At 40.0% G+C, this 19,521-nt stretch overlaps 3 protein-coding genes across 7 annotated transcripts; all 3 read left to right on the forward strand.

Annotated features, from left to right (window-relative positions):
• LOC108607151 lies at positions 1 to 4,016 on the forward strand. The gene is made up of 8 exons (XM_017997796.1): positions 1 to 193; positions 1,237 to 1,330; positions 1,385 to 1,488; positions 2,806 to 2,916; positions 2,980 to 3,214; positions 3,272 to 3,392; positions 3,457 to 3,573; positions 3,633 to 4,016. The coding sequence occupies exons 1-8, from the start codon at positions 95 to 97 to the stop codon at positions 3,925 to 3,927; spliced, it is 1,176 nt and encodes a 391-aa protein (XP_017853285.1). The 5' UTR covers positions 1 to 94; the 3' UTR covers positions 3,928 to 4,016.
• A 432-nt stretch (positions 4,017 to 4,448) lies between these two features.
• LOC108606062 (ADP-ribosylation factor-related protein 1) lies at positions 4,449 to 5,344 on the forward strand. Its single transcript, XM_017995909.1, has 3 exons — positions 4,449 to 4,652; positions 4,713 to 4,965; positions 5,016 to 5,344. Exons 1-3 carry the CDS (start codon positions 4,560 to 4,562, stop codon positions 5,270 to 5,272), a joined length of 603 nt encoding a protein of 200 aa, XP_017851398.1. The 5' UTR covers positions 4,449 to 4,559; the 3' UTR covers positions 5,273 to 5,344.
• Positions 5,345 to 6,121: 777 nt separating this feature from the next.
• LOC108606468 (AP-1 complex subunit gamma-1) lies at positions 6,122 to 13,396 on the forward strand. 5 transcript variants are annotated; one of them, XM_017996593.1, is made up of 16 exons: positions 6,396 to 6,477; positions 7,456 to 7,925; positions 8,014 to 8,075; positions 8,143 to 8,284; positions 8,369 to 8,557; positions 8,632 to 8,870; positions 8,935 to 9,011; positions 9,359 to 9,376; positions 9,759 to 10,015; positions 10,072 to 10,667; positions 10,758 to 10,896; positions 10,957 to 11,233; positions 11,320 to 11,721; positions 11,785 to 11,928; positions 12,004 to 12,111; positions 12,174 to 13,396. In XM_017996593.1, exons 2-16 carry the CDS (start codon positions 7,909 to 7,911, stop codon positions 12,282 to 12,284), a joined length of 2,778 nt encoding a protein of 925 aa, XP_017852082.1. In that variant the 5' UTR covers positions 6,396 to 6,477; positions 7,456 to 7,908; the 3' UTR covers positions 12,285 to 13,396. The 5 variants fall into 5 exon arrangements, with proteins under 5 accessions (XP_017852080.1, XP_017852081.1, XP_017852082.1 ...); XM_017996595.1 differs by lacking the exon at positions 6,396 to 6,477 and adding an exon at positions 7,195 to 7,286; XM_017996591.1 differs by lacking the exons at positions 6,396 to 6,477; positions 7,456 to 7,925 and adding an exon at positions 6,122 to 6,240.
• Positions 13,397 to 19,521: the final 6,125 nt, after the last annotated feature.

The raw sequence follows: 19,521 nt of genomic DNA on the forward strand, positions 1-19,521 counted from the left end.
CGCCAGAAATTCAAACAAAGCGTAAACACCCCAGAGCATATATATCAAAAATAAAGCTAGGCAACTCCAGCGCACTTTAGCTAATCCCCACCAGATGTCCGACTCCATGTCGTCCGGAAAGATATTGCCACGTCGCCAGGCGATTCCTGTGCTCTATACACGCGGCACTCACTATGAGGTTGGCTTCGATATGGTAAGTTATACTACAGCGTATGTCCTTTTGTTTTCAAATATACTTATATATGCTAAAATTCGATTGATTGTAAAGTCATGAGTAGCTAAAGATATTATAAGCATGAGAACACTTGTCTATTCAAGCATAAATTTGTAACTTCATTTGAATTTATGCAGATTACAACAATATGAAAAATTACTTATTTGAATAAGAACAAAAGAGACGAGAATGTGCGCTTGTATTAATTATAATAAACAATTGTGTACAAGTCAAAACTCTATAGCTGTTAAGAATGTTTGTAATCTAACAGTTGACATACTGTCTTATCAGTTGGTTACGACTGCTGATAAGCCGCGTTTACAACTCAAATTGCAGCTGTGCTAGAGATTGAATTTGTATTTGTTATTTAGCACAAATTGTTATACATAAAGATATAAGCATGTGCTAAATTTGTTAAATGTGCGAGTGCAAAACAAGTTCCAATCAAATGATGACAGGTTCATGGCCAACTCTTCAAGCTCTGCTCCTCCCAAGCCAAATCAAAACCAAAACCAAGTCGAACTATATTCCTCAACTGCTCACTGCACATTGCTCTGCGCTTTTAGTAGCAAGTATGTTAATGCAACAAACTTTTTTTGTGTTGGCTAATCAGCGCTAGACACACACACACACACACACACACACATGCATGCATATTCATTTGCTTTTGACATTGGTAACGGAGTTGGGAGCGCGCGCGCGCACTTTGCACAGTTGGCCAATATCAAGGGCAAAGCGCAAGCGCAACTTCAGTTTAATGCCGAATTGTTAATACACTTGCAACAAATATAGTCATGGGCTATACATAGCATTTGTCCTGTGCCAAGCCAAAGCTTTAAGCAATTCCAATTGTTGTTAGCTCCGTCTTTAGCTCAGCGTGTTCGCTTTTGAGCCGTTGACTGGCGCTTAGCAACAGTCAATTAATAAAAAAAAGAAATAAGTTGTTATAAATAAAAACAAAGGGGCGAACGCTTTGTTGTCGTGATCGATTATGTTTTTTATTTTTTCTTATTTTATTACAGGGTCGCACTTTTGGCTCGATGATCAAGAACTTTCTGATCATATCGCTGCCGCTAAACGAGACTTATCTGCCATTGTATTGCACACCCAAAGGCAGTAAGTAGTGCTGCTGCTATTGCTAATTTGAACTTAACTCTCATTAAATTGCAGGGCAAATCTATAATGAGACGCTGGAGTCGGTCAAGTGCAGCTTCCCGCAATATGTGCGCGAATTGGAGGGCGTAGCCGATGGCGCTGAGGTGGAGTTCCATAAGGTGAGTGGAGCTAAACAATTAGCACCCCCCCTAATAATAATAAGTGCAATTAACACTCGTAACTAAGCGTACAGTAGTTACAGCTGTCGCCAATTAAAACATAATTAACTATATATTGTTTTTAATATAAGAATTGTTTTAACGCTTGCAAACTACAAAATATAGAATTAGCGTAATTGGCATTGTTGGGGGCGGCGTCAGCTTAAAGCTTTCTAACGGTTTAGCTAATGCCAAAGTCGTTGCAAGCCGTTGCTTGTTTTTGTTTGTATTTTATTTTGTAACGAATTCTCGCGACTAAGTCAATGACAACACCAAATGCATTACAAATAAATAAATAACTAGCTAACTATATACACACATACATATATAAATATATATATATATATTTAAACATTGTAGTAATGACAATGGGTTAAGTTTAAGGCATAGTGCAATGCTTATAATTAAAAGACTTAGTCAACATGCAACAATTATAATGCAAAAGCATATTTAACTAGCTGCTGATTTAAATTTGATTAACAATGAAATGCACTAAAGTCATATAGTTTATAATTAATTTATTGTAGCTATATTTGAGGTCTAAATGATTTTATTTTCTAATTACTAACCATTAAATTTGTAACCACTGTGCGCACACACACGCACACTGACGTTAATCACAATCGAGAGACATTGAACTAGTTCCTTTTTGTTGTTGTTCTTGCGTGTATTGCATTTTGTAAGCCAATTTGGTCTTTATGTTGTAAGCAAAGCGTAGACGAAGAAGCAGAAGAAACAGAAGAAACCTGTCAACTCATTAAATATATAACGCTCTAAGCCAAGACACTGACATTGGTCAATTGCAACTGCAATTTGAATTTGCACTATTTTGGCTTCTACAATTCTCCAAGTTATTGATTAAACGTCTGTGTCTAGTCTACGTCTCATTAGCATGCCTAAATAGATAATTGCACAGCTGGCTGGCTAAGTGTTATAATTTTTTTCTTTTTTCATTAATTAGCCGGTTAGTTAGTTAGCTCAATTAAATGCACGCAAAATCGACGCAGCAACCTTGGCCGACGACGATGCCATACAAAGTCGATGTCAATAGCGCTTAGCATCAAAGCAAGAGAATGCCATTATTATTATTATTATTTTGTTGAGCTTAACAATAATTTAAACATGCAAATGTCAATTTATATATAAGCTGTTTAAGCTCATTAACAAATAATATGAGTTGCATATTGATTGGAAAGAGAGCGTAGCTTTTAATTGCTGTTCTAGTTTTGCTATTATAAATAATAATTACAACTGACGACGCCTTCATATCTGTTGCAGCTGTTTCTGCTACACTTGGAGGAGATACTGCCGCAAGCGCTGAAGCATCAACCACGTAGCAAGAATCAGCCCACAGGCTGCTCTTCCATTATTGTTAACCAAAATCATTGCGTAAGTTTATACTGCTTATTAACTATGCACGCCCTGGCTAATTGGCAGCCTTTTCTTTACTAGCGTATCCTGGGCCACACTGAGGATGCACTGACAGAGACCTTAAACCATTATTACTTTGTGGTGGCGCATGTGGTCAATGACAAGCCGCAGGGCAAGTATAATGTCAAGGAGGAGCACTTTATGTCGCTTTGCTATGCGGGCACATTGCCTGGCTACACCATGAGCCACAATCAACATGGTCTGGTGTTTAGCATTAACACAATAAGCGCCGAGGTGCTGCGCAGCGCCAAAACACGTAAGTCAAGTCAACAATAAGCCAATGCAGCTGACAGTTACGCATCTTGTTTTACAGCCAGACAATTTATTACACGCGCCCTACTGGCCACAAGCAACGTGGACGATGCCTTTCGAGTGCTCAAGGATTGCGGCATTGGCGCTGCAAATGCATGTTCCATTAACATGACATTCTTGGGGTAATTTTAAGCCAAAACTGTAGTCTTTCTTTTTAATGCTAATGTTATCTTTTTGTGCTTCAAGTGATCCAAGGCAGATGTGCTATAATATTGAAATGGCGCCCCATCCAGAAAGAAAAAATGAATCTTTTCTTAGTATCAAGGAAATTCCATTGGGTGCACACAATTATCATACTAATCAGTAAGTATCATACTAATCACACCTACCACAACACTCAACTTTTTGCTGTCTATCTGCAGATTTGATCGTATCAACATGGATCAATCCAACGACCTTATGATTGACTCGAGCATCTCGCGCATGCGCACCTTTAGCACTTACAAGCCGCCGGCCAGCGAGCAGGATGTGCGTAATATGCTTGGCGATGACTCCGATGGTTGCCACTGTGTTTGGCGTGAGAACGGTTCACCCGATGAGGAGGTCAAGACCATTGCTGTGGGTATTTTTGATCTGAATGGCAAAACCTTTTCGCTTTACTCGGATAACCCCAGTCGAACGGAGCCGCATTGCAAGCTGCCCCTGCTTTACAAGTAGTACCATTGCAGCTGAACAATTTATAACTCTTTTTTTTTATGCTTGCAAAAGTGAATTATCCATATGTGTATATGTTAAAAAGTTATTAAATAAAAACGTCGTTTTATGGAAATGATAATCTACAAGCAATTTTGAATATTGCGCGCTGTTAACTGCAGACAGTGCTGCCACTAAACAAAACTATTAACATAATTATGTTATCCGTACATCAATATAAGCAGGGTTGCTACTGAGAAGCGAGTCTTGCACAACACACTGTCATCTAGCGGGTCTGTGAAAAACATGTGTTTGTGAAGTCGACGGTTTTGTACACTTGCACGCGGTAAACACTTGATATTACAATATATAATTAAAATGCAGTGACAATCAAGTGCGCCACTGTTACCTTTATGCCATAAGCAAGCGTTACAGCTAGTTTTTGTGTTATTGAAAAAATTGGCAACACCAACATTTACGTACATTAACACTTGTGATAAAGTTAATGAAAAAATCGTAATAAATTGAACATAGTGTATACAAAACACACTTAACGCAAGTCAACGAAAACTAAGACTGTATATTAAATATTTATTTATGTGTATAGGTGTTATTGTTGTAATGCAGCTTAGTTAGCGTGAGCACAAAAATTTATAATGTATACACTGCTACACGGCTTTTATAAATATTTGACACAAAAGGATGAATATTGTGTCGTCATACTAGGCTTGGACAATGCGGGCAAAACGGTAAACAGACACGTTTGCAAAAATAAATGTTAACTAAAGTAATGTTCTATGTTTCTCTAGACTTATCTGGAGGCGGCTAAGACAAAGTTTACTAAGAATTACAAAGGACTGAATCCAACGAAAATAACAACAACAGTGGGCCTTAATATAGGCACTATTGATGTGCATGGCGTACGCTTGAATTTCTGGGATTTAGGCGGTCAGCAAGAGCTACAATCGCTATGGGATAAATACTATCAGGAGTCGCATGGCGTCATCTATGTGATAGACTCCAATGATCGTGAACGCATGGATGAGTCCAAGCTCATTTTTGGTAATCTGTCACTTTTCGCATAATCCAAGTATTAATCCAGTTGCTTGCAGATAAGATGATTAAGAATGAGCTGCTGTCCGGTGTACCGCTGCTCATCTTGGCCAACAAGCAGGATCTGCCGGATGTCATGGGCGTGCGTGAGATTAAACCCGTATTTCAGCAGGCGGGTGCGCTTATTGGACGACGTGACTGCCTTACAATACCTGTCTCCGCGCTCAATGGCGAGGGTGTTGACGAGGGCATCAAATGGCTTGTGGAAGCTATTAAGCGGCACTCTGTAGTGCGTCCGCCGCGTGAAAATGATTGAGAGGAACGTACCAGACAATCTCTAAAAGAAGTAAACAAACTTTGTACAGTAGACCGTCGCCCTACAGGTGATAGCATATTAATGTATTTAATACTTTAAGATTATATACATATATATATATTTATAAATATCTAAAGCTGATTTATAACTATATATATCGAGTTTAGCTTAAGCTTAATTTTGTAACTCTGACTTCTCTATATACAGTGCAATCTCGAAAATGAGGAATTAAGAAATATTATTCGTGAAGTTTGTATCCGTATATATATTTCTAAATCTAAATTGTAAACATTTTTTATTTAAAGCAAAAATTGTTAGTAAAAACAAAAAAAAATGTTATGTAATTAAATTTAAAAAAATAATGTAACAATGTTAAAGTTTGTTCAACCCTGTGTCCGCATTATCGAGGTTGTGCTGTATATATTGTAACCATGAAAGAGTGTACTCTTCTAGCGTTAAAACTTATCAATGATAGCGTTGTCGAAGTCGACTTCGTTGCTTATCCAACACATTCTCACGCCGACACACACTTATCAGCAGTGAATTCCTGATAAGTTAAGCATAGTTTGTATAGCGAGCGTTTACCTTGTCAATGCACGCCTAACTCGGGTCTAATTGCAGACAGTTAGTTGTCCCAAAAATATTCTAACCGTTTTAGTTTGCGTGAGAGCGTCCTGACTGCAAGTCCTACTGCAACTTGTTGCTCACGGTGCTGCGCTTCAATTATTTACCTGCCTCTCTTTCTTTTTGTTTGTGTTTGTGTGGGGGGGGATTGGAATCGTAATTATTTCATGAATGTACATTAGATAACACGTACGCTCTTCGTTGCGTTATCATTATTCCAGTGTCAGTGTTGCGTTAGTGTGTCAGCATTAAGTTAGTTACTATTTTACTTTGCAGCACGCCGCAGTCATGTATCCGTACTACGAGCAGGATTGGAGCGTTTTGCCACCGGAGAATAATCGCAGGTGAGTGCAAACAAACAAATTCAAATAAGTCACAAAACGCGCCCTATTGCGAATCATAAAGGTATCGATAACAGCGATAACTTGCTACTGCTGTCAAAAAACCCAAATGTCAACGCTAGCGCTCTCTCGCTCTCGCCGCTGCGCTTACAACTATACTAATACTACTACTACTGTTGCGCTCTCATCATCAGCATTTTTGTCGCGTTGTTAAAATTTGCATTGGAAGTTTTGTAGTTGGTAACGTGTAAAATTTAGGAACAAGGCATAAATAAAAGCCGCAACTGCTGAAAAGGCATAAATAATTAATTGTATTAAGCGTTTGCCTTGAGACGGAAACGCTTAACTTAGTGTGTGTTTATGTCCATACATATGGATGTGTGTGTGCGTGAGTGACAATGTCAGTGCTTGGGCTTTCCAATGAAATCAAAGGCGACTCATAAAGTTTAGAAACCAAGCCATGAAACAATTACGCTGTGTTAAAGTTTAACACACATAGTGAATTTACAGCTATTAATAAATATACGCAAATATTTAATTTTTTTGCAAACGCATGCAGTTTAAGCGATGTTGCCAGTATCGATAGTAGTTATCGATTTTAATTTGTCTATGACGGCAGCTGTTTTTGTTTTAGGCCATGTTTGCTGACTGTGACTATTATTTCAAACATATTATTGATCCTATTTCATAGTGAATTGAATAGTTATATTAAAACATGCAAACGAGAGAGCGAAAAGAGATTATAAACATAAATGTAGATTGCAATAGCTCCAAATGTATTTTCATTTGAGCTGCGCTTAGTTAAAGTTAGCTGTGTATGTGTGTGGGCTCAATGCGCGCTAATCGTCTCATGCTTCATGTGCGGTTTTCATATTATTCACACACATATGAATTAATCATTTCAATTTCGAACTGTTTTATGTGTATTAGTGTGTGAGCCTTACACTTTTTGTCGTCTTAATTAACACCCTCGTGAACTTTTTTTTTTCGCTTCGTTGGCCAAGCAACTGACATATGTTCGCTTCCAAGTGTACTTTAGTATGTAAAGGGTAATGTACGTAATGTACTCATGTGTGTGTGGTGTGTGTCTGTAGTTGAGCTTTTGTTGTTTGCATTGAGCAACGACAGATCATTTGTATGCGTATGTGTGTGTGTGTGTGTATAGGTTCCCTAAGTACATACATACATACAAACATATAACGTTTCATAACTAAACAGGCAACGGGTGTAAGTGATTGCAACGCGTTTTGTGTACAATAATAACAAACATAAACGAAAAGGCACAAGCTAAAAGCAAATAACGGGCAGTCAAAGAGCGAAGAGAGAGAGAAAGTGCATACTTCGATCAAAAGGCGGCCGGCTGTCAACGTTATTGCTGTTGTTATTGTTATTACAAGTGTAAGAGAACTCGTCATTGACTGCGTGCGAGCGAGAAATAGAGAGAGAGAGAGAGAGCGCGACTGCAAAAGAGTTGTTGCTGCCACGCCAATGCAGTGTTAATAACAAGCAGACAAAATAATATAAAGCGTGGGCTGCCTGCCGGCAAGTTAAACGTAGAAGAAGCAGAAGAAGAAGAAACCGCAGCAAAATTATACAGGAAACTGAATTTCAACAAGCAACAACAACAATTCACAGCAATAAGGGCAGTTTGACTGCTTGCAAAGCTCAAAAATGAACTCGGAGCATGGGTAACGCTTATTAATGCTAATAGTTTATACAAAATGTTTTCATTAATCATATTACTTGTTTTTCTTCTTCTTCTTCGTATGTTTGTAGATTTAATCCAGCCTTTAATATGGCCACCATACGACAGGCATTCACAGAGGCCGTGGAAAGAGGTAATCGCTGAATTTGTTTTACTTGAAAATTCATTATGGCTGCTAAACTTTCGTCATTTGTTTACAGTTAGAATGCCAACGCCGACGCGACTGCGTGACCTAATACGACAAATACGAGCTGCGCGCACCGCTGCCGAAGAGCGCGCTGTGGTGAATAAAGAGTGCGCCTACATACGCAGCACATTTCGTGAAGAGGATTCTGTGTGGCGGTGAGTAGCGCGCCGCGCCTAATCTGTAAAGTTTGCGATATACACCACACTGAACACACCATATCTGCGTATTTGCATTTGCAGTTGTCGCAACATTGCCAAGCTGTTGTATATACACATGCTCGGCTATCCGGCGCATTTTGGTCAGCTGGAGTGCCTCAAGCTAACGGCCAGCACGCGTTTTACAGACAAACGTATTGGCTATCTGGGCGCCATGTTGCTGCTGGATGAGCGTCAGGATGTGCATCTGCTTATCACGAATTGTTTGAAAAAGTAAGCAGAAGCATAAAGAATTTTGTTTTAATGCATAACACTAATCTCATTTTCCTTTCCTTTGTGCTGTGCAGCGATTTAAACAGCTCAACGCAGTTTGTGGTGGGTTTGGCGCTCTGCACATTGGGCGCCATTGCTTCGCCGGAGATGGCGCGTGATCTGGCCAGCGAAGTGGAGCGTCTGATGAAATCCCCCAACACGTATATACGGAAAAAGGCAACTTTGTGCGCCTTCCGTGTGATAAGACGTGTGCCCGAGCTCATGGAAATATTTTTGCCAGCAACACGTTCGCTGCTCAGCGAAAAGAATCATGGCAAGTGATGCAAATTTCTAACAAATGTCAAAACTATTTTTTATTGATTATTATTGTTTTCTAGGCATACTGATAACGGGTGTTACGCTGATAACGGAAATGTGTGAGAATAGCGCGGATACTTTACTGCATTTTAAAAAGGTGAGTTAACTTCAATGAACTAACAGAACATTACATTAGTCTTAAACCTCTTAACTGATCGTAAAAGCGTTCTTAAAAGAAAAGAAAAAACAGCTCCAGACGTTGCGGCTTACAATATTTTTTTATGTGCTTTCCAATTAGCTTTTGAACAATTGTTTTCTTTTTTGTTGTTGAACATTTGTTAAGACGCTTTGCTTTTTGATCAAAACAAATGAGAATGAACTGACTATAAATAGTTGAATACATATATTTTTAACGCTTGTTTGTTTTTGTTATTCGAATGCAAATTCGAATTCGATTTAACCGCGCTAAACACAAAATGAAATTTGTTGTAATTTGCTTGCCAGGATAGCGGAAATCGAGAGGTATGACTGTACTTTGTGTCCCCTCCTTACACCTACACGCACACACACACGAAAACACTTTCTATCAACTGTACTTTTGCTGTAGTTACAACTTTATATTTTTGAATCTCGCCTTTTTCTCTTAGAAAATAGTTTAAATTTTTTCTATTTTCCTTACAATTTCTACTGCACTTTAGTGTATTCTGTATATTGCTATCTCTTTTGCACAAAACAGGTAGTGCTATCTCGCTCTAGCGTGCGCACTCACACATACACAAAAGCACAAAAAAAAAACCAAACACCTCTTTCTAGCATTCTTTGTGTTATTAAAGTGTCTTAAATAAATTGCGATAAATGTAATTAATTATTAATAATGTAATCTTTGAACACAACCTCACTTTAGATTGTGCCGAATCTCGTGCGCATACTTAAGAGCCTTATACTGGGCGGCTATTCGCCGGAGCATGATGTGAGCGGAGTCAGCGATCCTTTCCTGCAGGTGAAAATACTGCGGCTATTAAGAATTCTCGGTCACAACGATCCCGATGCCTCAGAGGCCATGAACGATATACTGGCACAGGTGGCTACCAATACGGAAACGAGCAAGAATGTTGGCAATACCATTCTGTATGAGACAGTGCTCTCCATTATGGACATACGGTGAGTGAAGTAATGTGTTTAACTGGAAATGATTTAAATGTTTTGGCTATTTACAGCTCTGAGGGCGGCCTTCGTGTGCTGGCTGTGAACATTCTTGGCCGTTTCCTGCTCAACTCGGACAAGAACATACGCTATGTGGCATTAAATACGCTGCTGCGCACCGTGCATGCGGATACATCGGCGGTGCAGCGGCATCGCACCACCATATTGGAGTGCCTCAAGGACCCGGATGTGTCCATTAGACGTCGTGCCATGGAGCTATCGTTTGCGTTAATCAATGCGCAGAATATACGCACGATGACCAAAGAGCTGCTGCTCTTTCTGGAGAAGGCCGATCCAGAGTTCAAGGCCCAGTGCAGCTCCGGCATGATACTGGCCGCTGAGCGTTATTCGCCCAACTCGCGTTGGCATCTGGATACGCAGCTAAGTGTGCTTATTGCGGCTGGCAACTATGTGCGCGACGATGTTGTCTCCTCCACCATACAGCTGGTCTCAAGCAGTCCTGTGCCGGAGCAGACATATATCACGAATCGGTTCTGGGAGTCACTGCAGGTGGCCAATCATTGTGAGGATAAGCAGCCTCTGTTGCAGGTTGCCGTCTGGGCCATAGGCGAGTACGGTGATCTTTTCATGTATGGCGCCAACGAGGATGGTGAGTACACAGCAGCTCAGTCTCAGTCTCAGTCTGACTGACTGAAACGAATCTTACTTACACTCTATTTCTCAATTGTTTTTGTTGCAGAATTTGAACGTCCAACCGAGAGTGATCTGATCACTGTGTATCATAAGTTCTTAACCTCTGCTCAAGTGTCCATCACCAGCAAGCAATACGCACTAGTTTCGCTGGCCAAGCTCAGCACAAGGCTGCAGCAGTGCGTGGAGTAAGTGCAGCCAATTTTTGAATTTAATTCCAGCTCTCACTCTCAATTTTCTTTCTGTAGGGAAATACAGGCGCTGATAACGTGCTTTGGCAGCCATTTGAATGTGGATCTGCAGCAGCGTGGCGTAGAGTTTACGCAGCTCTTTGGCAACTATAAGCATCTGCGTCCGCCGCTGCTGGAAAAAATGCCCGCCATGCAGATAAGTCGCATTAGTTCGCAGAATGGTGAGAGCGGCGGCAGCTTCGACGACAATAGTCCGGATGTTATAGAGAATGGACTGGAGATAGGCGGACATTCACTAATCGAAAGCAATATGAACACAATGGGAGACAATACAGTAAGCAGCAGGCGCTTATAAATGATAAAATTATCTTAAGTTCAAGTCCACCATATATTATTATTATTTTTGTTTCGTTTTTGTAGAATATACTTTTAGATCTGTTGGGCAGCACAGATTTGTCCACGGGTGATTTAAGTCTGGCCACGGATTTATCAAATGCAGTGCATAAAAAGAATACGCGCAATGCGAACAATGAGGCAACCACCTCACATAGTCAGGACCTGCTCGATTTGCTGGATCTGGACTTGTCGTCAGCGCCGCCGACGATGGCATCCATCACAGATATAAACGCTAGCGCTATGAACATAATGATGGGTGGCCTGGACTTGGGCGGCTTTGAGGCACAGCCAACAACGTTGGTGGCGCCACCAAGCAATGGCAACGATTTGGCCAGCATGCTAGGCGGTCTGGGTCATGTGGATATCAACAGCGGCAGCTTACTGGGCGAGCTGCACACCACAGTGCCTGCACCACAGTTAACGATGGTAAGCGGAGAATATCCAATATGCTCTCTCCCTCACTCTCCCTCTCTCTTTCGTTTGCTTTAGGCTGGTCTTGGGCCCAAGCTGACAGCGCTGGACAAGAATGGCTTGCTGGTGCAGCTGGAGCCAGTTAAAGGCAGTGACTGCATGCGCATCTTTATGACGACCACAAATAGTTCAGAGCATACGCTAGAGCAATATGTATTAAAGGTATCAATGTCTCAATATCTCTCTCTCTCTCTCTCGCTCTTTCTAATATCGCTTTCAATTTGGCGGCGTTTGCAGGCGGCCGTCCAGAAAAGCTTTAAGCTACAAATGTTGACGCCTTCAGATTCGATGCTGCCGCCAGGCGGCGTAATAACGCAGGAGATGCAAGTGATAGCCACATCCAATGTAAGTCGGATCACTCTCTCGCCCGTTATCTGCTTCATTCATTACATCAATTCCTTTCCCAGGCCGCTCTGCGCATGCGTCTGCGCATTCAGTATACGCTCGATGGCAAACAAGTGGAGGAGCAAACGGAAGTTAGCGGCTTCCCCGAGCAGCAGCCGGCTCCCAGCGATTAGGAATGGCATACAACACATATACTAAACATTGAGGTTGCATGCATAAAATGTGAATTAAGTTAACAAAACAATCCGCAAGGGATGAACACATTCAGCAGTCGCCCAGGCTAGAGTTATTGTGCGAGTGAGAGTAAGCGATCGAGAGCGAACGTTGCTTTTATTTAATATTGAGACTTTTTTTTTTAACGTGCGCCTTTTCTTTAGCTTTGTGTGTGTGTGTCCTTTTGATTATTGTTTGTGCAAAAGACAGCAACCATTCAGTTTTTAACTCATAAGACAATAACAGTTATTAAAAAACAACAAAAAAACAAAAAGAAAACTCACAAACAACAACAAATTCACTATTACTACTCTCTGGCTTGGCAGGCAGGCATTTAAAGCAAAAGCGCAATTATTTTTTTTTATTATTATTATTATTAACTAACAATATTATATGCAAAAAACATTTACTTGTTATATTGATGTCGTGAACGTAACGAAAATTGTTTTGTCAGAGCTGATGTAATCGATGACAACTGTAACAACATTACAATGCAATTCGTATTTCGTTGAAAACCGCTCAGCACACCAAGTGGCCTACATTTCCATTATGAAAAAGAGAAAAGATATAAGCAAAATACATGTGTATGTATATCAGCCGTAAAATTTGTTATTTCCTGTGCGCACGTACTTAATTAAAAACAAAGTGAGTTATAAAAATAAAATTAATAAAAAGAACGATCTAACAAGCACTGTGGAAAAAGTAGATAAATTTAAACAAATGAATCATATATATAATTGTACTATTACTAAAAATCACAGCCCATATATGTGTATATATATATTTATATACATATATATGTATTATGTATAACTGATGTTTAATATAATTATTTTTGCGGGGTCTTCGGCATGCAAGGTGGGCAAATTTACTATTTAACAATCAGCAAAACCAACAATTATCTACTATTATTATGTATAATTATACAAGAAATTATAAATTATTATGCAGCATGAGTTTAAAACCAACAACCAACACACTACAGTTATGACAAATATTTATAAATTGTACAATTCATCAGAAAAGAAACCTATAAGCTGAAATAAACACCAAGATTTTGTTTAATCAAAAGTCAAGAATGTTAAAAAATTATATTGTTTACATTGTGTATGGAGAATTTCCATCGTTTCTCGGAAATTTTTCCGAGAAAACGTCGTTTTTTAGTTCCTGCTCCTTCGTTATCCTTCCAATCGCAAAAGGACATGCATTTTTGTGCTCCTGAGCATCGAATCTGTCGAACTGCATACCATGATATCCAGGATCGCACAAAAAATTTTTTGAAAAAAAAATTTACAGGGGGTTGGTCGCAAAATGTGTTTTAAAACAACAAAATGTCTTTTAAGGCAACTACAAGGACTACAAGGATGTCCTTTGGTGTCCAAGTAGTGCTCCTTGAGACCTTTCAGAATATACCACTTAAAGGACGAAAGTCCTTACAGGAGCCGAGAAAATTAGCTTTTTTCGTATACAGAAAATAGTCCATATCTCCCGAGTCCTTGCCAGGATCAGGACGAAATTAGTGCCAAATGATTCCTTTTTAAAAGGGCCATCATCTGACCAAAGGACATCCGGATCGTCCTTGTAGTTCCGGAGAAAACAAGGATTTTCTGTTCTTGGCCACTTTCCTCGCGCCCTGAGGCGAAAATTTTCTAAGTTGATGGACAATATGATGACCTCATATTTTTTTGATGCAGATCCATAGAGTCTCGTCCTGTGAGTGCCGCGAACCAAAAATTTTGGAAATGTGACCTGATCCTGCCGAGATATGGCCGATTTTCTCTGGGTGATTGCCTGTGTTAAGCAGCTGCAAATCGTTGCATACTTTCGTGATGACGCATGTAAACAAAGAATGACTTAGGCAACGAACTTGCATTTGCTTGCAAAATGACTTGGACAACGAACGTGACCTGCGCAGCAAATGACTTAGACAACGAACTTGCTGGCCGAAGCCGACCAGCTGCTGATTTATGTGCGCCTGGTAGCTGAGCCATACAGTGGTTGCATTGTGCGTGCAGACTTTAACATGTGACGTCACAAGTTTGAATCACCGTGGCACAAATTATCGCCACTATGCGAAGGCAATGTGTCCTAGTCGTGTATAAAAATGTAAAAACCTCATTGCAACTGCTTTGAAATGCAAGTAAATTGTATGTTGTTTATTAATTTTATATACTAAATGTAACATAAATTAATACAAATCCAGCATATCATGCAGACCAAATAGCCATAGCTCGCCCAAATGTGGTCGGATTTGGAAGCACTTTGCACAGTTGACAGGGCTTGTTCTAGAGCATCATTTGCCATGATCCTGGAGCTAGCGCTGCAGCGGCTAGAGGAGAAAATACATGACAAAGGCACAAGGCGCTGAAGACGCTGCGCGGCGTCAATTGCATCGTCAAGGAGTTCACCGACATACTGAGCGGCTGCACCAAGTGTGGACGCCACCATGTGCGCCATTGTCAACTCCTGCCACAAGATCATCCATCTGAACAGCCAGCTGTGCACGAATAATCACAAGCCACAGATTCTTGCTAAATATCCTCCAAGAAGTGCAGCTGGTAGCTGTTCAAGGCTGTCATGAAACTGGCGCGCAAGCTCAACAAGACATCAGGTGCTACTTCATGGACGCCAACGAGGTTAACGACAACTTCCTGCCCAACGTGCACATGTAGATTTTAATTAAACGACTAAAATTCAACGAAAGTTATATTTACAATTAATTTAAGACTTGTCATTTACTAGTGAGAGCATTAAAAAAAACTTTAATAAACTTACTTGATCAAAATCTAAGCTGCATAAACTTCCTTTAAATAAGCGCACCACACGTTCACTCGCCAACGGTCCAAGCACAACTGACCTACGTAGCCTACGTGCGTTCCTCTTTACTTAGCCTCCCACTCAAGTCAGCGTCGCTGCTTTGCTGCTCTTCGCTGCTCGCGTCTTTCGTTCGTAAGCGCTCGATCGCTCAGCGCTGCGGCTGCGGCTGAGCTTGAGTGCCGCCTGTTCGTTGCTTAGAGAGCGTACAATGAGTGAGAGCGTGAGTGGGTTTTGCTTTGATTATGGATGCATCAGCTCAGCGCTGCTGCGGCTAAGCTGGAGCGTCGCCGTTTCAATGCAGCGCTGCTCCTGCGGCTAAATTTGAGCGTTGCTTAGAGAACGTCGCTCATTGTGCATCGCTTGAAGAGAGTGAGTGCTTTACAATGCAGACTTGAGCTAACTGAGTTATTTTTGTTCAAAGCAATTGAGCCTACTTTAAATGAAATGTTCTTATTTGCAGAATGCGGATTATTTTTGCTGTCTATATTATTTTGTTTTTTTCGTCAGCATGTAACAGTAAACCGTTCAGACTTGTGTTTTACTTAATTTAAAACTACTTAATAAAACTATATTCATAAAATAATCGTGATGATAATTTACTACTGCTTTGATACTTACTTTACTCCAGATAACTAAAGACTGTTTTACACTTTGGCCGTGATTAAACTGCGGCCATTATGTATTTCATTCGTCTTCGTATATTTCAGCTGCTGTTAAAATAAATAAAATATTAGTACAAATATTCAAGTGTTTTTGCTCTACCCTTAGATTAACAGCAGTTTCTAGAATTCCAAGCTCGTTAGCTAAGGTTGTGTCAGTAGTGGATTTGACAACTATTTAATAAACACAAAAATAAATTGAAATCTAACGATAAAAAAATTATCAAAATCACTCGTTAGAGCTTTATCTGTGTCAGCTGTCATCGAGTATGTCTAGCTGTGTGTGTGTGTGTGTTTCTGTGTGTGTGTGTGTGTGGGAGTAAGCTGATAAATAGACGCAGACTTTAACGACTGACACCAAGAGCTTAAAGCTGATTGTCTTTTAATAACACAACTCGAACGGAAAATAAAAAAACAAAAATAAAGTGTAATATAAGCCGAATTAGCAGATATCACTGCGCTGACAACGCTGACACAGCTAAAGCATAAATAAGAACAAGACGATAAAGAGAGAGAGATGATGAGATGAGCGAGCAATATCAACAAGAGACGTTGTCAACAGCTGTCAATTGCAGCAGCGACAGAGGCAGCGGCAGCGGCAGCGGCAGCAGCAGTGCTTTGGCATCCTTCAACTTTGCGCCCACATCAGCTCATCATTAGCTACAAGTCCATGCAAACATACAAATAGCCAACAAGCAGAGAGGAGCAGAGACACAGAGAGAGAGAGAGAGCGAACAAGAGACAGCGGCGACAGCTGTGACGACAAATCTCTTGCGCATTCGCTGGCCTAACCTTTGCTTATTACATGGCATATTGCCTATATGCACTTACTGCTTATATACATAACTGTATATATACATATTTAATAAAAATAGCAAATAAATGCAAAAAAATATGCATTTTAAGATATTGAATATTAGCAGTAGTTTCTTCAAAGCGATAACCAATGTACATACATACATACATACATACCTCCCTATGTATGTGTGTGCATGTGTGGGTGTGCTCTGCTTTTATGCTTTTGCATTGAACCTGCAGCTTTTCGCAGCTTTCAAACATGTTTTCGCTTGTCACGTGCATTCAACTAAATGCAGCTTGTGCATACATACAAACTTACGTGTATGTGTGTGTGCGTGTGCGTTTTCTATATCAATTGGCGCTTAGGGCTCTTGCGTATTCCCAATAGAGACAAAGAGAGAGAAAGAGCAATATGGCTGCCACTACTTACGCTTGACAGCGCTGCTGGCAGCAGCAGCAGTGAAAATAACAACAACAACAGCAGCAGCAACAACAACAAAAAGCAATTTTTGTGCAATGCAACTAAAAGGAAAGTAAAAGAAAAAAAATATAGAACAGATTTTGTGTGTAATGAGAAACCTTTTATGGCCTCACACACACACACACACACACACACACATGCACGCTTTTTGTCAGTCATTGTGTTGTTGTTGTCAATTTGCATTTGTTGCTCTTGTTTTTTTTTGTGAGTTTTTGTAGTCTAATTTTATTTGTTGTTGCTTTTTTGTTCTCATTTCTACTTAAACTTAATAATTTGTAATACAATATGTTTGTAGGTACGCGCTATATGCTTTCATGTCATGCTTTTAGTATTGGAGTTTATGCTTTCATTTTTATATGTATGCCTTTTCATCTGTTTATGCTGCTTCCTTTTATTCTTGTCTTGTGTTTTAAAAAAAAAGTCATCAAAAACGTAATGCACAAAAGGTAAAAATAAAACTAAAAAGTAAACAACAAAAAAATTGAAATCAAGTTTATGTTGTTTGTTTTGACAGGTGGCAATAGCCAGAAATTGTGTGGGGAAGAGTAGAGCGCATAATGATGATATCTCAATGCCCACGAAGAGAATGAGAGAGTGAGAGCGCTTTGGGCATCGTATTGCCTATATAATTGTAATTGCTTTTTGATAAATGAAGCACGCGTTGCACAGCTGACAGCTAAAACAACAACAAAGGCGAAACGCAAGTAAAATGTATAAAAAAAAAAAAAAGAACCGTGGGCTGTCGCCTAAAACGGCTCACTCAAGTGCTGCTCACCCCCACAGCTCCCATCTGCCATCTCGCTCGCACCCTAAGTTGTGTATTTGTTGGGGCCACGCACTCGGCAAGACAATTTAAAATGTTGAAAAATGCTCAGCTAATTGGCAGTTGACAGCGTCAAGAGCAGCAGCAATGGGGTTGCTCTCATTGTTGTTGTTGTTGGGAGCGAGGCGAAAGAGTATGGGAAGAGCGTGTGTGTGTGTGTGTGTGTGTGGGGAGGGGCAGGGGGTGCGCTTACATATAAATTTAATTTGGTTTATAAAAAGTGCTTGAGCTGAAGCACCAAGTGGCTGTAGAATAGGATACCAAAAATGCCAAGTCAAACCAAGTGGACAGTCGCAGTCGACGTCGGCGTCGTCGTCAGCATCGCTGCCCCAGCGCTGTCGTAAGCCCTTAGAGGCGCACACAAATGGAACTTGAGATAATGCAACTTGAGAGTTTTTATGCTGCCAGAGGCGTAGCAATGGGGCGACAAACAAATACAATATTTTTCAATTTTATATTTTAATATTTGCGTATAAATTTTGCAAATTTAGTTAAGTCAAACTTGCAATACAACAAATTCTCAAACCAAAATACAACAACCCTTTGCTAATTTCTATTGACGACGCTTCTGCTTTGTACCTATGCTCATCAGTGTAACTGTTGTTGTTATTCTTGTTGGCTTACATGTTTATACACAAAGGTTACCTAGGCATGTGTTAAGGCAACTTGTTTTCTCGTAATTCAAAGCTGAAACAATGTTGCAATTGCTACCCCATCCCTGGGTGGGTGGGTATTGAAAGCGAATCCGAATCTCAAAAGAATGTAAAGAGTGCTTTAAGTGCTCTGAAGTGATAAATACTTTTATCGCATCGAGAAATTTCAAAATTAGAACTTACGAGTCGCTGCAGCACTTGACTTTAATTACTAGCTGAGTTCTCATAGCGTAGTCGCACTGTACTTGGGCATAGCGTTGAGTCTCTGTGCTGTGGCCTCAATTATGCTGCAGCATAAGCTAAAAGCTTTGGAAAGTACGCTAAAGTTGGCCATTAAGCAAATTGGTAGTAGCATCATAACAGGCTTATCTCTCTACGAAAATCTGATTAGAATAGTAGTAGTTGAAAGCGAGAGATAGAGAGAGAGAGGGAGAGACAGAGGAGGCTGAGCGAGCTTAGTAGGTACTTGTGGCTAAAGCAAATTTCAAAACAAACACATAAATACACAAATGTAAATATGCCAACTGGCGAACTGAATATGTTAGAGCCACCCAGCCCCACCACAACGCGCTAACCAACACTGACGCACACTGTGGGCATGGAAAATGTTAAATAATAGCAAAAAACAAAAAAAGAAGCATATAGCATATTTTGCTATTTATTCGTACAGCTTTAAAATTGGCAAGCACTCAAAATTGTTTAATGGAAAACAAAAACCTTTTTGTGCCATTGCAACAAAATATGCATTGCATATGTTTGAAATTTTTGCTTTCCGACCCACAGTGCACATTAGAGGTAAACTCCCCCACCACACAATTTCAACAATTCCAATTGGATAAGCGCGCAACATTTTTGCTACACCCTTGGTTATGTTTTTCTACGTTTTTTGTTGTTCTTGTTGTTGTTGTATTTTTTGTGTTTTGTTTATGCTGTGCATATTTTGCAGCTTCAATTTATATGGTAAGT

This window comes from Drosophila busckii, chromosome X, assembly GCF_011750605.1.
Source record: "Drosophila busckii strain San Diego stock center, stock number 13000-0081.31 chromosome X, ASM1175060v1, whole genome shotgun sequence".
Lineage (NCBI taxonomy): Eukaryota > Metazoa > Arthropoda > Insecta > Diptera > Drosophilidae > Drosophila > Drosophila busckii.

Bases quoted from the DNA above. Each gene is read 5' to 3' on its own strand.
- LOC108607151 (XM_017997796.1), top strand. From the start codon at position 95: ATGTCCGACTCCATGTCGTCCGGAAAGATATTGCCACGTCGCCAGGCG. The intron at 1,331-1,384 runs GTAAGTAGTGCT...ATTAAATTGCAG, and splicing joins GTATTGCACACCCAAAGGCA to GGCAAATCTATAATGAGACG. The intron at 1,489-2,805 runs GTGAGTGGAGCT...TATCTGTTGCAG, and splicing joins CTGAGGTGGAGTTCCATAAG to CTGTTTCTGCTACACTTGGA.
- LOC108606062 (XM_017995909.1), top strand. From the start codon at position 4,560: ATGTATACACTGCTACACGGCTTTTATAAATATTTGACACAAAAGGAT. The intron at 4,653-4,712 runs GTAAACAGACAC...ATGTTTCTCTAG, and splicing joins TGGACAATGCGGGCAAAACG to ACTTATCTGGAGGCGGCTAA. The intron at 4,966-5,015 runs GTAATCTGTCAC...AGTTGCTTGCAG, and splicing joins TGAGTCCAAGCTCATTTTTG to ATAAGATGATTAAGAATGAG.
- LOC108606468 (XM_017996591.1), top strand. From the start codon at position 6,185: ATGTATCCGTACTACGAGCAGGATTGGAGCGTTTTGCCACCGGAGAAT. The intron at 8,871-8,934 runs GCAAGTGATGCA...ATTGTTTTCTAG, and splicing joins GCTCAGCGAAAAGAATCATG to GCATACTGATAACGGGTGTT. The intron at 10,016-10,071 runs GTGAGTGAAGTA...GGCTATTTACAG, and splicing joins CTCTCCATTATGGACATACG to CTCTGAGGGCGGCCTTCGTG.